The 17,058-nt window shown below is 38.8% G+C and overlaps 1 protein-coding gene across 3 annotated transcripts in view; it reads right to left on the reverse strand.

Annotated features, from left to right (window-relative positions):
- tnn (tenascin N) overlaps nt 1–16,729 on the reverse strand; it is a 36,352-nt gene extending 19,623 nt beyond the window's left edge. For 2 of the 3 annotated variants that reach the window (XM_072364586.1, XM_072364585.1), the window contains exons 1-7: nt 16,587–16,729; nt 10,029–10,229; nt 9,602–9,802; nt 8,982–9,356; nt 3,245–3,378; nt 3,025–3,154; nt 52–234 (exon numbers count right to left, since the gene is read on the reverse strand). In XM_072364586.1, coding sequence (XP_072220687.1) covers nt 52–234; nt 3,025–3,154; nt 3,245–3,378; nt 8,982–9,356; nt 9,602–9,802; nt 10,029–10,227 — 1,222 coding nt within the window. In that variant the 5' untranslated portion in view covers nt 10,228–10,229; nt 16,587–16,729. The remainder of the gene's footprint in view (nt 1–51; nt 235–3,024; nt 3,155–3,244; nt 3,379–8,981; nt 9,357–9,601; nt 9,803–10,028; nt 10,230–16,586) is intronic. The other variant, XM_072364587.1, reaches the window with a different exon arrangement.
- Between the last annotated feature and the right edge of the window lie 329 nt (nt 16,730–17,058).

Below are 17,058 nucleotides of genomic sequence, written 5' to 3' on the forward strand. Positions count from 1 at the left end.
TCACAAGAGTCTTCTGTGCAGTCTTGTGTTTCTTTCTGTTAGAAGACTTACCCACAATAGTGTGTTTGGTGCGTGCCTCTTGGCTCCTCTGTACGTTCAACTCCTCCTCCTGTCCTGATGGGTCGGTGTGAATGAGCCTAAAATAATCCACTTCAGCCTGTGGGTTCTTCCAGTCCACTTGGATAGAGACCTCTGTCTGGCCAAGGACTCGGACATCGTCAATAGTTGAAACATCTGGGAAGTAGACAGGGTTTGTTGAAACTGGGTGCCCAAACAAGAACCTTATGCTGGAAAGCCTATGTTACAGCACGGATAACGAAAAGCATGTGCTCAGCTCTTCCTTCACATGTCCTCAAGCTAGGCGATGATTGTCTAGCACCTTGAAGTGTGCAATTCCTGGGGAGGGGGCCAAGAAGGAATTTCCCTTTTAGCTATACAAGAAATATCAAAACCAAATGATGTTATGTTTGTTTTTTTCCCCTACAAAATCCCAAAGATTTTGGGTACAATTGATTTTCTTATCAACATAATGTAAGAAGAAGTGCACATGATGGCCCAAATGCACATTTTTCAGTGTGAAAATGAATACCACTAGAGAATAAAAGGTGACCCCGAGGCGTAAAACACTATATTAGACCGAACCCAATATCTAAACAGTTAACACATTTCCACATAAAAGAAACACCTCTGTAGAAAGAAACTTTGTGAAATTTCTCTGTCCTGTCTTTATATCGTATGCTTTGTTGCTGTGTTTTGTCCGATATTGCTGTGTTTTGCACCTCAGGGCCAAGGTAGAATTGATTCTCAAACGTAATCCTGTCAGGACACAGAAACACTTTTGATGATGTAAGAAGATCCTGCAAGTGAGTAACCGTCAAACTAATTTGGAAAGAAAATATGTAAATCTCTTGTTCTAGAATTCTAATCACAATACTCACATAAACTAATTTGAATTGTTTAGGCTTGAGGCATATGATTTCTCACTTGAATATATCTTTCTACACAGCACATCTTCTGAACTAAGGTAATCGACATTTCTTTATATGATGGAGTCAGGTTGTGCAGCATGTGATCTGTATTGAAAATGGACTGCATACAATTTAAGTGGCATTATTTTGAGTGTATGTTAACGATTTGAGGTTTAAAACAGGAAAAATGATTACATAGTTTCAGATAAAGACAGCTTCCATGCACCATCCAGCAGTTATATTAAGTGACCCAAATTAAACGTGTCGCATGACCAAAAGATGCATGCTGGGTTTGATTCAAATGCTCAGTTTTAGAATGCTGAAAGTGGGACTGAAAGGACTGGCTATATTCTGGAGGTCAACTTTGAGTGAATTTAGCTTTAAACTGAACATGTAGAGCAGCGCAGAAGGATATTCAGACAAGTGAGCTCAACATTTTCACTGATTATCCTCTGAGGATCATCTATAAAAATACTGTACAGACATGCTAATACTGGAGGTTAAGTCAAGTGAACCATAAAAATGTGTTTATATCAAATTGTTTGTAACTGCAATCAGTCCACAATAGTTAGATCCAGACAAAGAAGGAAACATACTTTGAACACATTTTCATGGAAACATGAATGAAATTCAATTGTTTTTGCAGCGTAAAAGCCAACACTGAATCTAACTCATAGACAGGATGTCCTCTGGATTTGTGACACATGGTGGAAAAAAAGGAAAAAGAGACAGAACAGAACCATAAAACGAAACAAAAGACAGGGTTTTGCATATTTTATGCCATCTTTTTTGTTTTTCAGAGAGAAAGATGAAAACATTCAGTTAAAACCTCCTTTGAAGTAGACCATCTTTTGAAGTTAAAATGAAAACTACACAACCAGTCAAATGTGTGCCTCATTCTGTGTTCTCCTCACACAGCCATAAGCCAGATGATGTTGTGTTTTCTTATGCCCATGTGGGAATGCCATGCTCAGTGAGGTTTTCCATTCTAACCAGAGGAACCACAGGCCAGAATCAAACTTCTCTCCTACTTTGTGCGAGTCTAGCTCACTTCCATTAATTCTGTCAATGAATCTCTTCCTCGACACATCTGTCTCCTACCACATCTGTGAACAACAGTTTACGTTAAACACATCCGTACAGCCATTCCCTTGTAATTACCATAAGATTTAATGTTTTTTTTAAAAAAAACAGCTCTTAATCAAACACTAAGCAATGACAGACTTTCAACATGTTCACTGCTTTTTAGCACAACATATTGAGGAGATTACAGGAGAATGACTGCTCATCCTGCACTTTGAATAACATCGCTGTTGGGCAGCCTACTAGTTAGGGTCAACAGAAATGTAATGTTGTAAAATAAGTGAAAGCACAAAAATGAAATTAATTGTTAAGTTAGTTAAGCAGTTCCAAGATGGGGTGGAGATTTTGCAGACAGTCTGAGGATCCAATAAATGAACAAGATAAAATTGCAAGCTTTTTTGATACTTCATTCAATTATTATCTGTGGATCATAGACAAATGCAAAGGGCAACCAATTCTTGGTGATCGGTTCATGAAAAATGAATAATTTTCAAATAATTAAATCAAATAATGAAATGCAAATAAGGAATTGCAGAGAAACAAGGCGTCTGGCCAACAGTGAGAATGAGTGATATGGCTTTCCAATAAGGCATTAACAAAACACAGGTGGCAGCTTTGATCAAGAAGTCCTCAATTTCTGCTTAGATCTGAAAAGTGTATGTGTGCAGTTTTTTTTCTTTGTCTACAACGCATTCTTTCACTAAACATTTAAGATCCTGACGTTTAGGTGTTCTTTTTTCTTACCCTGCCTTCCTATACATTCTTAGGTTTGACCTCTGATGGGACTGCCTAATCCACACAAAATTCTCCACAATCCACACCTGGCCTCATAGCCTAATGACTCTTAAGAAGTCACATCTACCTTATCTCTTAACCACTGGCTCACTTAAAAAGTTTTTTTCATTATTAGCTTTTTAGATTACAAGAAACACACATATTTTAAAGTCTCCTGATCCCAGCAAACCATGTTCACCTGTAGTGGCTTCAATAATGTCCGCGTCGCTTTGGATCTCTTTGATGACGGCGTACACTTTGACGATGTAGGTAACCCCTGGAGTCAGTCCCGTGATGAGATAGGAATTTTCGGTGTTCGGAACCTGAACCTAGGATACAGGAGGTAAAAAGTGTTTTTTAAGTTGTAACAAAAATATGGCTCTTAATCAGCTATTTGACAATGATCAAAGAACATATACCTGCTCCATGGCACTCTCATCATTTTTGGGATGATACGTCAACACGTAATATTCTGCCCCTCGGACGGACTCCCACTCAACCAGAAGAGAGACTTCAGTCTCTTTGACCAATCTCAGACCCTGAGGGCTGAGGACTGTGAGAGACACAGAGGGGCAAACACATGCTGATTTAAAACACTGTCAATAATAGAGATTGATAATGTTTGTTTTTAATCGACTGTTAATTGTTTTTTTCCTGTCTTCCTCTGAAAGTCTTTATGTTGTTCACCTTAAGTGACAAGTCCACTCTTTTTACTTGCTTTGTAACTTAAAGCAAAGACAAAGTTATGAACCAGGCTTAAGCAATCCATTATTTAGAAACCTGAGGGTTTTATTATTTTCAGACAACTGGAAAAAAAATGTATATATACTTTAGGTGGTTAAACTGTACATGGCCAGTTTGCTTCAGCAGAAGTGATGGAAAACCAGGGAAATGGTTATGGGTAAGAATGGTATATATTCCTATGGGGGAGTACAATAACAAAACAGAAGCTAAAAGAAAGAAGACAGTATGTCAGCAGTGTTTGGGAGTGAAGTTTTCCTTAAACAAGATGGACTTTCTGTGGGTATGATGGAGGGAAGTGAACGGCAAAGGGCAGTAGATTTTAAAAAGTAAAGCATTTAACAGAAACAAGGGTATATATTGAGGGTAAATTTGTTCAACGGGTGCTGAAGGAGTCTGCCATAACTCTGGCAGGGAAGGAATTCACATCAGGTTCAGATGCTGTTCCACAAGGCAGAGTCCGGAAGCTCGATGTTTTCCCTTAAGTGTAGCGGTCCTTTTCCATGCTGGAACAGTTAATGTCCCCCTGTTGCTACTCTAGACATGACTGTCAACAATCTTTTCCCTTAAATAATATGTCAGACCAGCTTGAGTGTATAAATTAACATGTTAAGACCGGAAAAGTGGAGTGTTAACACACAAGTTCGTGCTGAAAGGCAAATATTTTGTATTGTAAAGATGCTTTGTAGACTGCCAAGCTACAAAGCAGCTGCTTTTAATCATGAATGCAAAAAAATTATGTCAAAGTATGTCACTATTCTAACTATTCTTCAAGAGCAGAATTGCAATCATCAGTCAGAAAGCAGATTGACATCCATCATCCGGGTGTTGAAATGGAAAGTAGCCACATAAAACGAAGAATGTTTGGACTGTTTTGGTTTTGGGTTCTATTTCTCCCGGCGCTTATTACCACTATTATTACTAACACCTAAAAAAAACACAATGTATTTTTTTTCTTACCTCCCACTTTCCCCTTCCACCCTCCTCTGACACGGTGCCATTATTGATGTTGGATTTGGTTCAATAGCACCTACACACAAAGCTGTAGATCTGTCTCTAGCTATTCTCTGCCACTGCAGGGAAAAACACAGCTTGAGAAAATACGAAGATATGACATAACTGACCTGCTACTGTGAAGCCTGAACCATTTATCCACTTCTTCTGGTTTCTAAGACTAAGAATGATTTTGCTGCGCTTAATCATTTTAAGGATTTCCTGCTTCAGAAAATAGGATGTGGACTATTGATCAAATGCAGAGAAAGAAATGCCATAGACAAGTCCAGGCAGATATGGAAAATTGTTTTATTAATCTGGAGAAAAGGCAGAGATTTATGCTGTTTGCTTGCAGCAAAGTTTTTAATATTGTGTAGAATTGATTTCCAGCATGAATTTGCTGTCCATGCCTGGCTGCCACTGCTCATGTTTCTGCTTTCCTGCCCTCAGATTCCTCCAAAATGCAATTTCGTACTCTGCTCCTGAGGCATAGTTTAGTATTAGTGGTCCGGTGAGTAGAGCATTTAGCAGGAAAGTTGATGATTTTCCTGCGGCTTAAAAGGCAGGATTGAGCCCCAAAAGACTGATGTGAGATGTTATATTTCTGGGGTATTATGTGACCTGATGTCATAGGTTGTCTTGAGGGCCAAAGATGCTGTGGTCATAGTTCAACCCACTGAAAGGGCCCCTTCAGCTGCTCAGTCTGGAATAATTGTTGAGAGAAATACCTTGAATTCCTCAGAAGCAGGCGGCAGTGGTGATAACTGCCATCATTTTAAGCACATCTTGAAAGACTTGCATCGTATAACAAACCAGGTATTGTACCTTTGTGGCAATAGGGGTTTAGAGGAAAAAAGGGATCTTTTAAGAAGTTCTTAACGATTTTCATTAAAGATTCATTTAGGATTAAGTTTCATATACATATATATGATGATGTGGCTCTAAATAAATATTTGAGTTCAAATAATAAAAATCGGACAAAAAAAAGTCTAAAGCTAAACATCTCACGGATACTAGTGTGTTCTTGATGGCACTTTGCCGTCAGCAATCAGAATGCCCTTTTACTGTTGATTTAAAATCTCTCCCTAAGCACCTGTATGAACATAATGGGAAGTACCATGCCAGGTAATTTCCATTTAGCTAATGGATGCGCCGGAGATGATGACACATAGATCAAACAGATGTTTGAGGATAGCTGAAAGGCCAACTTTTTTCTTTTTCGCTGTTCAGGCAGGTTTTACAGCCCCAAGTCCAAAAACGTTGTGATTCTCTGTAAATTAAAACATAATGCAATAGTTTGCCATTCTCATAAACCTTTTTTTGTTTTCACTATTTTATAAATACCATATCATCTTGAATTTTAGGGCAGCAACAGGTCTCAAAAGAAGTTGGGATGGGACAAAAGAATCTCTGACAAAAACATGGATGTAAATCAATACTTGATGTCATGATCTTCAGGCCTGAAACACATAATACTCCCAACTCCCAAACTTTTTTAAAATTGAGGTTGTAAAAGTCTGTGCTAAATTACCTCAAACATAGATTTATATGTAGGTGACCCTGGCCATGTGTTATACATCTATGGCCCCAGAGCTCCTTGTAGCACCTGTGCTCTCTCTGTGGGATAACAATTTCTAAGAACCATAGAGGTGACAAAGTAACAACTTTAATGGAAGTCTTGGCGAGAAAAGTTATTATCTGCACCACATGCATTTTACTTATAAAAAAAAGTTAATGGTCACTCAAATAGCTTTGTTCTGAATAGATTGCATCACATGGTCATTAGTGAACTTTTATGAATAGGACATGAACTGATATCCATGAAAATACAAGTTTTCCTTCATTATTCAATTCCTTCAGTAAATTCACTGAAAGGTACGTTTTTAAATTGAATAATTTTTCACTTCATTTGTGAAAGGCTTTCTCATCATCAGAGTATCGACAATGCAGGTTTAGTCCACTTATAGTATCAGAAATTAATCAAAACCACACAAACTAACCAACAGAATGTTTAGGACTTAATAACGTCTTTTAATACCTTCTTGTTGGCTGATATAATATTATACATATAACAAAATGAGAAAATAGAAGGTAACTCAGAGGGCTGTTGACAACTAGGTGTTTAATTGTATTAGGTATTAGTTTGATAGTTAGTTTGATAGCCCTCTGGTTGTCAAAATATGAGTTCCTCAGTATACATTTTGACCTTCAGGTCATGGAGGGAGGAAAGAGTTGCTCTTTCATCCACTTTTTACTTTTATTTGATATGTTCATTACTTTATTAAGTTACTGGTGAATTTATGAGAAGGAAGTCCCAGTATCTGAGAAATCCAGGCTTGACTTCCAAATATCATGTCTGTTGGATGCATGTTTTGTTGAGTTTTAGAAGCTTAATCTCCAAGTCCATTCAAAGTATAACAACAGTTCTCATTGTTAGTCACACGTCTGCAGTGTACTAAGGACAGATTTTGTGCCCATGCATGGAAAGCTTTGGAGCGGCTGACCCAAAAGGATGGATGCATAGGACTATGTGCGTGTTTGCAATGTCCCAATTGGTTGGTGCATATGGATCTTCAAACTATGTAGCCAGCCTCACAAGGAATTCTTTTCAGAGCCTTTGACAGAGCCATTTAGCCCGTTTTCATGTCCTTGGCATTTTAGGTATACCGTGCATTCTGTTTGTCCATAGTAACACATTCAGATTCTGTCTAATTACCAGTGGGTAGGACCGAGCTCAAGGACACAGGATGTGTCTTTAGCATGTATCTGCATGGAATAAGATCTTTTTCTCTATATCTATGTGTCTAGGGAGCTATCTGCTCTGTCTTTTAAAAGTGAGTATGTAGAGTACTTGGTTTGTGAGTGGAAAGAACTTTTCTGGGAGTCAACATTTCCAAGATGTCCCTGGCTCTTGGTTTTGGTTTCATCTACAATGCGGGAGCCATTCCAGTCAGTTTATATATTTTTTTTTCATCTATTTTTTGTACTTCTGTCTCATCTGAGACCTTAAGCAGTCTAATGCAATATTCACTGTATTGATCTTTTCAAGTTTCACTCTAATATAAAGTGAAAATATCTTACTGGAACATTCACTGAAAGTTTTAATTATGCATGGCTTCTGACCAAAATCTGCTGACACAACTGATCATTTTATTTAAAAAAGGACTGGTTTAAAGGTTGGATAAAGTTTTCTAGTGTCCCATCACAGACCTGTTAGGTTATGTAGACTATAGAAAACTGTGCAACGTAAGTTTTCAATGAATCTTGGACCGCTCACTGGGGCAGTTTTGAAAAGCCAGAACCTGTTTCTCCTTAACCCAGTGAAACAAAAAAAAAGTTAAAAGTAGATTTCTGAAAAAAAAGAACAGGAAAACTGATTCCTTATACCTGTGAGTTTTCTGGAAAACATGGAACTATTTTTTCTTATCTTCTGAGGAACCATAGCAGCAACCTAAACAGCATCAACACAATTAGATCTGCTAAGTCTCACCAGTCCTGCTTCAGAGGGTTGTTGCTGGGAAGTTTTACCATTACATCCTCTGAATTTGACCAGGACACTTCTGGTTTGTTTCAATATTTGCTCACTGCTGAACTACATGGCATTCTTGAACTCATAAACAGCAATACAAAAAGATGGTTGTGCACCTGATCAATAGTGACTGTTGAAAATTCTTTAAGACTCTTTGTGCTGGTTATTTCCCTGCCAGAAACTTTTGATTCAAGAATACTCTAAAAGGTTCATGGTGCATCTCGCCAGATACCAGATTAAAATCCCACATTTTTTTTACCTGGACAGGCTATTATATCATACACTGCCAGGCATCATTGCAATTCTTGTCATTATTCATCTATAATTTTATATCATTGTCATCCATCAAAACAAAGGTCTTTCAGGTCTCGACTGTGAGCAAAATGGTCAATATTGTTGCTATAATGTGTTTTTGAAAAGTTTCCTGTCTTTATTTTAAGTGAACATATCACCTTAAAATTGTCACTGATTATCTGCACTTTTGACTGTTTAGTTTGACCTTATTAAAGAGCAACAGTAATAACGAGGCGTTATTGTCGGATAAATCTTTATTTGGATAACCTGCTCTGACAAGTCCTACCTACAAGATTTTGTTTTCTTAATTTTGGAAAGGCTGAACCTATTGACTGTTGAGACTTAAGACTGTTTGCTAGTGCACAGCATTTCTATTTGATAAGTGAGTCATGACTTTGGCAGCTCATTTTGCTAATGAGTTGTCTTCTCGCACAAAAAAATGCCATTTAACAATATTAACAAGAAACTGACTGACTTTAATCAGTGTGCAGTCTCCACAGGATCAAAAGTTCACTGAACTACCTATGCTCCCTTTGGACACACGTTCAAAAACGACTATGCAATCCATAGAATTTCTGTTTAGCATTTTAATAGCTTACCTGATGAACAGTCCTTCCCATAAAAGCCTTCATCACAGATGCACTGACCATCCACACATTGGCCATGGCCCTTGCAGTCATCAGGACACTTTGGGGTGCTGCAGTCCTCACCAGTAAAGTGTGGGAAGCACACGCATTTTCCATCCACGCACTGTCCCTTGTCGTTACAATCACCTGGACACCTCAGCTGGCCACAGTCCTCTCCTGTGTAGCCCTGATGGCAAACACATTTTCCATCCACACATCGGCCGTTGTCATTGCACTCGTCAGGACAGGTGGACACAGAGCAATCTGGGCCTTCCCATCCTGGGTTACAGAGGCAGCTGCAGGAATCGTGTTGATAAGTACCGTGGCCGCTGCAGCTTGTGTCGACACCTTTAAAAAGACATGGATGAAAAGCTTGTACTGTTTGTATCTGCTTTACCTCTAATTATCTAAATATGATATACTCATACATATCATTATAAAATAGCCAGCTCACAATGAATAATGTTCTCAGAGTGTAAAATAAGTTGTCCTGTGTCTTCCAGCCATTGCAAACACCACATGTTGCCTGACTTCTGGGCCAGTAGCTGACTTCCCATGTCAGCCACCTGACTGTATTGGTCATGACAGCCTACCTGCAGAATCTCCTCTTCCACAGCATCCCTGAGAACACTGGGTCTTTAGGTAGCTGACTTCTTCTTCCAGTCCATTGACTCTGTACAAAAGGGACTTGAAGCTTTCCGACTCCTCACAATCACACGTGGGTGTTTGCAGCCTGATGTTGTGTTTGAAGATAATGTCATTCTCCCCTTTTTTTGTGGAGTCGCTCTGCAGGCCTAAAACAACAAGTGTCACAGTTCTTCTTTTTAGTCTCCAAATAACACAAAGCAAATACAAGACGTTAAAATTCTCTATCTGTTATCTAGCTATACCTAGAGTTACCTATATAATGAGGAAACTAACACACATATGCACACTACAGTCATATTCCTACATCTACCTGTAATTGTTCTCAGTTGCATTGCCTTTCTTTATCTTTTAATTCTGTCTTTTCTGTAAGACCTGTTTCGTCCTGGGTTGGCAGACGTTCGAGTGTACAACTGGAACTCCCTGGGATGTCAATCTTATAGATGTGGCTGAAGGTGACTCCCTGCTCTGGGGCTGCGGAATCCGGCTGGTTGTCCGTGGAGCTTACATGGTGTGACAAGGTGCAGAGTAGGGCCATGAGGCCCAGGGCCCTCCACAGGAGTCTAACGGTCATTGCTGCAGATCAAGAAAGAGCAGATATTCATTCATTTTTTTTCTCTTTTTTTTTTCTTTTGACATCAGGCGGGCAGCCACTGCACAAAGGACACATAGACTGTTGATGGCTTGTCGTTGGGTGTACATTTAAGGCTAAGGTCCAGTCTCATTGTGGAATGCAGAATTAGGCATGTGCCTAAAGGAAAAACAAAAAAATGAAAAATTAGGGAATCATACTTCATTTTTTTCTTCTGAATTTGGAAATCAATACAGGCATGGGGTGCCATGGTCTGTGGGTTTTGTTGTGTTGGAGTTTGTACTTTGTTCAGATACTTTGCTTGTTAAGCTTCTTGATTTTCTTTGTTACCTTTTTTATTTAATAGTTGCTGTCATGCTGTCTTTGTTCCCTCTCACCACAGGTTTTTGTTTCTGATTGACACAACTGATGTGCATTACTTTATTTCCCTCAGTTTAATAAATACTCCCTCAGTTTCTTTCGTTCAGTGTCAGATACTTGTCTACGCTGTCACAGCGGGCCTTCGTCTACCAGTCATGTGTCTTCACTTGTACCTTGGTACCTTGTATTTCCTGCCTTTGTAGGGCCTTTCTGTATTTTTTTTAATAAAGTCTCTGTTTCTTCATCTGTTTCTTCTTCAGTGATGCCTGTGTTTGGGTCCTATTTCTCCTTCTCCTTCAACCAAGGACTGTGACATGGAGAGCACTCGTTAACCCTTTTACGGTAAAACTCATAAGAAAGTAGTGATTGACTCCAAACTAATAGCATTTCATAAAAGTATTCTTTCCATGAAATAGTAAAAATGAAGAATGGTATTTTTTGCCAAAATGTCATTAAGTGTTCCAGGACACAAAACATCATTCTGCCAACTGCTTTGCTGATGAACAATGGAATATTTCTGAAATTATGCACCTTTTTTTTCTGAGAGTATTTTTTGTCAACATTAATTTTGGTGTAATAGTCAAACTGGGTTCCTCCAGCTCTTATGTTCATCACAAACTGGTCATGAAAAGTTTTTTCCCAAGCACAGTCAAAGGACAAGGAACAGCTTTAAAGCAGGTTTTATGTACATTTCACACAGTATAGCTATTTTGGAACTGAGGTTGCACAAGAAAACAACAAATTACTTCACTCTGATTCAGAGTTAATCAACACAACCAGCACCACATAAAGGAATCTGAAAAATCTGTTATCATTGAGATTCAACCTCAGTAAATTAAATGTCTGATAAAAGCGCGATTGCTCCATTTACCTAGAGTGAAATAATATGGACTGAGCCTTTTTAAAAATCCTGCCTTGATCAAGCAAATCAAGTGGGAAACATCAAAGAAAGAGAGATAAACACCTCACTGCTGACTTCTGGCACATCAGATTAACTTCAGAGACTAGCGATTGAATATTCCATCTGTTTTTCAGTACCGGTGTATACATTTTGTACAGATTGTATCGTTGTTTTGAACTACAGAATGTGCAACAGACCACTGAAACTGTAGATGTTTGTCGTTGCGCCTGATTGCACCTGAGTCTCGGGTTGAGGGAGGGTCACTTTTGTATTCTGAATGTTTCACATAGAAGTGAGAACAGAAATACTGTCCAGACGATACATGGGTTACATTATATTCAGTGAGGCACACAACTGTATATTTAATCACGGGAAACATTAACCATTATGTTACTGTGTGTGTGTGTGTGTCTGTGTGAATGGTTGTTCTTATTCCACAGTTATAGCAGCAGAAGGTGTGCAGTCATCACTTTACTGGAGATCTTTTGGCTCTAAACTATGAATTGTGCTCAGTCAGGCGTTTTAAAGTTGCAGAAAGCGCAGAAGATCTTCCACAGTGCTGATGTCATTGTGCCTAATGACAGTGATGTCATGTGAACCTAAAACTTTGTAGCGGCTTCTACCAGAAAGAAAATTACATGCTTTCAAAATAGTGTGCCTGTTTTAAACTTCAGAAGGCCTTTTTTCGGTTCTGGTCTGAATTTAACTTTCTGGTGTAAAAGTGGTGAAGCCTTTCTAAGCTTGTGTGGTCTTTGGAAACACACAACCTCTGACAGAGTGAAGGAAAGATAAGTAAGAAAGTGTGTGATGGTTGACAAGTGGAAAACTCCATAGTATTTTGCAGAAGTACTTATACTTTGACTAGCATTAAGTAATACAGATTTGATTTGACAAACATGCAGGATAAATCAGTAGCTTCAGTAGGAAAGAGTAGCTTCAGACAGGACAAAAAAATATATAACTCTCTTCCTCTGCTTTAATTTCAATGTTTCTGCTACATTTAATGTAAAAGCGCAGCAACAGCACACTGTTGTTTTGAAATTTACCTTTGCTTTGAAAGAGCATTTGCTCTCTTGTAGAATTTGTAAGAGGACAAACCAATCACCTATAAAAGACAGATTTCAAAGCATGGGCTTATTGAGCATCACATGCTTACACAGCTGGAAAAGTAGAAAATGTGCAGAGCGAGAAAGAGATCCTAAAATCCCCATGATTCCACACAGCCAGATTATTAAAATGTCAACAAGTGGACTGAAATCCCGCCAATCTTCCATCCACCGTGATGATACGATTATCAGATTTACAGCTGTTTTTATGGGGGAATCCTTAGACACTTCAAATATTTGACAGTATCAGTAGTAAGCTAGTTTTATCACTCAGTTTGATTTATGGTTTTTTTGTTGTTTTAAGCAAAGTAAATGTTGGCATGTGAATCTTAAATCTGAATGTCTAACGTCAGTAGATATCTGTGATTCAAAAATACTCTGATCCTGTTTTGGGGAGACTAATAAATGTGGAATTACACAACCTGTCCGGTCCAAACTCAATAGACCTGACCTTGTCTGGTTACATCCAAAGTCTGGTCGACTGCTGCTGGTCTAAAGCTTGAGGTCAGAGACTGGTGCCTGTGCAAACAATCCAAGCCATAACATCTGGCAAATTGTTTATTCTACCCTATGCGCTGGTCAAAACTATTACTTAAGAGGCTGTTTCATCAGTGGCCAAAACGTTTGACAGTAATTCAGAGATGTAGTTAAGAGACATTATGAAACGGGAACAGTGACATGGAAGGAAGGACAGTAAAGATTAATAAACTCGAAAGCAAGCTAGATCGAGTGATAAAGAGTGATAAAGAGTGAATAGGTGACGGAAGAAGTGATGGAAATACTGTGCTTTACTCATTGTCTGGCAGTTGGCCACATTATAGAGGGGATACTATGGTCATGGGTAATAGCACTGAGCTGTAGTGCAGAGATGCTTAACAAGCATGTTTATAGAACTCTGTCAAGGTTTTATTTAATGCTTGTCATTTTCAGATCATTTTCTTGTTTCTTTTGGAACACATAGCATAAGCATATAGCAGAAGGTCTCTACTGACTGATGAGTATGTCGTGTTGTGGAGAAGAGAGGACCATGAAGGGATTCATGGAAAAAGGAAATTAGGAGCAGTAGGAGACAGATAGATTGACTGGAGGATGGATGAATAGTAGAAGAGTGGTTGAATAGTGAAACGATGAGTGACTTGAGAAACAGAGAGATTTGTTGATTGAATAATAAATTGAATAGTAAATTTGTATTTTACACAAGTGGCAAAAGGATGCAAATCTCTTGGATTAGTCATTAATAGGAAAATGAATTGAGAGTCAGATGTTTTTAATCAGTACAGAAACAAGTTGGTGACATTAATACAGAAACATAGACAATTCTGAGGGCTTCGCAAGCTTTGAAACACCAGTGTAGTTAGATCAATGGATACATATGGGTGTATATGTGATAGCAGGATGTATGAAACAGGTGGTGGCTGGATGTCAAACTTTAAAATCTGAAATAACCTTGTTGCAGCATACAGTGGCTGTGACAGAAACAAAGGCATGACAAAAATCAGGACAGAGCATTTTCACACAAGTAGATTTGTGTTGGATGAACTCCAATGTAGCAGCAACATAAAGATGTTGAACACATGTTTGGCTTTTGTATCCAATACATTTGTAACTGAATGCACTTGACTGTCTCTAGTCACTCCAAAGCTGGAGCACACAGCAGGGAAACAGGATGGCTCTCTGTCAGCATAAGACCTGGCTTTCAAGCTGAAGCAAGTAAAATTCAACATGTCCGTAAACGCAGTTAGAAATTCCTTCCGGACAATAACTTCTCTATGTCAAAGCGGGGCTATGTCAGCAGACCTGTAAAAATGTTTGTTGACAACATGCGGTGTGTGTTCACTCTTTTATAATAAGAGGTGCCCAGTCCATGTGTGTACAGTGTGTGCAACTAGGCCTTTACAGCAAACCGGGATGGGAGAAGGAAACCTCTGAATCAAATCCAAAGACACGTCTAACAGAAAGCACATTGATGTGCTCTAAACATCCTTTAGAGCTTTGAAAACTGGGTTTATGTTGAACAATGGACCATAAATATGGTCAGGAAGAATAGACATGCAAAGATTTTTTTTTTTTTTTCTGAAAGCAAAAGACTCCATAAAAGCCTTAAATTGGGTCTACAGAGACAGAAAGAGAGAGGCAGTCGAACACTCGGACGGGTGGAGAGAGAGAGAGAGAGAGAGAAAGAGAGAGACATTAAGCCTAAGACAAAGGGCTAACTGTTTGACCAGGTTTCAGCTCAGGACTAATTTATTTGGAAGAAACCAAGCAGGATGAGAATGAGGAGAGACAAGGTCATGCATGCCTTTATGTGCGGTTGCAAACTTGTGGAACTCCTTTCCCTTCGCCTCTTCCTTCCCAACGTAGCAGCTTGCAGACAGAACATGGAAACTAAAATGATAAAACGCGTCTGAGAGCAATTATTGTCTGAGAACCTAGCTCATATCTTCACGATTCTGTCTGCCTCCTGCTGCCAACAGACCGCAAGGAAACCTCGATAGAGACCGTGCTTTAGAAACACAGATGCTCTATTCCCCTCAGTCAGGCTGCCAAATGAAAACCATTACTGGTATCAACAAACCAGCCTAAAGTGTTGGCACAGATACGTTTTTAAAATGTATGTTGTTTTTTTTTCATATCTTCCATATGCTAAGGATTGTTGTCAATCAGTGAGGGAACTGTGGATTAAAAATACCCACACCATAAGTAAAGTTTTGATATTTCCATGAAAGCAGTCACATTACGCAATCTTTTTATAAGCCACCTACTCAGGGTTGTGGGTCTTTCTCTATGTCCTTTACCTCTCTTCGCCGCCTCCTCTCTCTATCATTTTGCACAGCTGAGGGCCCACATCTGTAGCTCATTTTGCAAGAGCTTCTGTGTATCCCCTGAGCCAGCACAGTAGCATTAAAGGTAAATCTACTGGATCAACGACCCTGTGAGAATATCTATCACCCCAGCACACAGTTAAAGTAAATATTTAGATTATTATCATAGAGGAAAAATTTGTGCGAGCAGCTTTGTTGACAGACAGCATAGGATTATCTACAGTACAATGAGGCTATTTAGTTGATATATTAGTCACAAAAGATAGTTTCAATATGCTTTTGCAGGCACTAAAAGCTGTTACGGCTGCTGCAATGGGAAAATAATCATTCTGATTTATGTCACACTGTCTGAGGAGAAATAAATTCTTGACTTAACTTCTTCGCTCATCCAAATTACAACATGTTTTCATGTTGAATATCTAGCTTAGCCTGACTTTGAAATGTTTCTCTGTATTTGCTTTTAGTGTGAAACTCAATATATTCAACAATGGAGACTCTGTCTCTGTCAGATTTCAACATCCTTTCAATACATTTCATTGAGATACAGTTATAAAACAAACACTGTCACTAAGATTTCATGTAACTGTGTATGAATCAAAATCATATATCAATAAACAAGTGTTATTGATGAACAGGATGTCCAGAATTTTCCCTGCGCAAACTCAGACTAACTCAAGAAAAGTTTTGGTCCTGGAAACCAATAAATGAGCCTGTCATGTAACTGACAGCCAAAGGTGTGAAAGTTTTTGCCTCTGATCATGATATAAGACATTTGGAAGAGGAGGTGAAACATGGATAAAGTAAAATATAGAGAGTGCAAGAAAGGTGACTGGGAGTTTAGATGGATGTAAAGAGAAACAGGGGAGAAACAAAAGCTGAAAAAGAGCTGTAGAATTAATCAGATCTTGCATGAGAAAAACTGAAGATCATGCATGCACTCACAACTTTTATCGTTGTCCTTTATGTGCCCACATTTAAAGTTTTCATGAAACAAAGTTATGTTAAAAGTTACACTGAAATTAAGCCTGCTAGTAAACCTCCAAAGGATGGGAAATATTTTAAACCCTTTAAAAATGGAAAAGACAATGCAAATGAATCTAAAAGTCAGCATTTTCTGAGAAAAGAGACCAATTTCTAATTAAGCTGGCTTACCCTTGTGGGTTTTCTTTTGCTTTCTCCTCCTTTAACTTCTCTGCTTCCCTCTTTTCTCTGACGGACTGAAAGTCACTCTCCAGACCGCTCCCTCTGCCACCTGTTGACAGGCCAGAGCAAGTGATTCAAAGAGCTCTACGCTGCCAGTCACTTTTTCTCTCTCCCTCCCTTTTTAAATGGTAAAATCTCTCCAAATGCCCGTAGGCCAGTGGGCGGTCAATCTGGGAGTGTCCCCGCTCCTCTTCCCCTTCAGTGGTTGAATGAAAAGGGTAAAGGACTAGAGGAGGAGGAGTGATAATTAAATTTTTTCTTAAGACACATACCCTTTACTCAAACATACTTGTCTCATTGTCTAAACCATGTATCCCCTCTGTATTAAATGTTTCTATCGCTGTGTGTTTTTAGTTGCTTTAGCAGCGAGATTTGAAATTAATCTATTTTGCAGAAGGGTCTTAAACACAGTAACTGAATA

Source organism: Leuresthes tenuis, unplaced genomic scaffold (assembly GCF_036924035.1).
Source record: "Leuresthes tenuis unplaced genomic scaffold, fLeuTen1.0.hap1 SCAF_14, whole genome shotgun sequence".
NCBI lineage: Eukaryota > Metazoa > Chordata > Actinopteri > Atheriniformes > Atherinopsidae > Leuresthes > Leuresthes tenuis.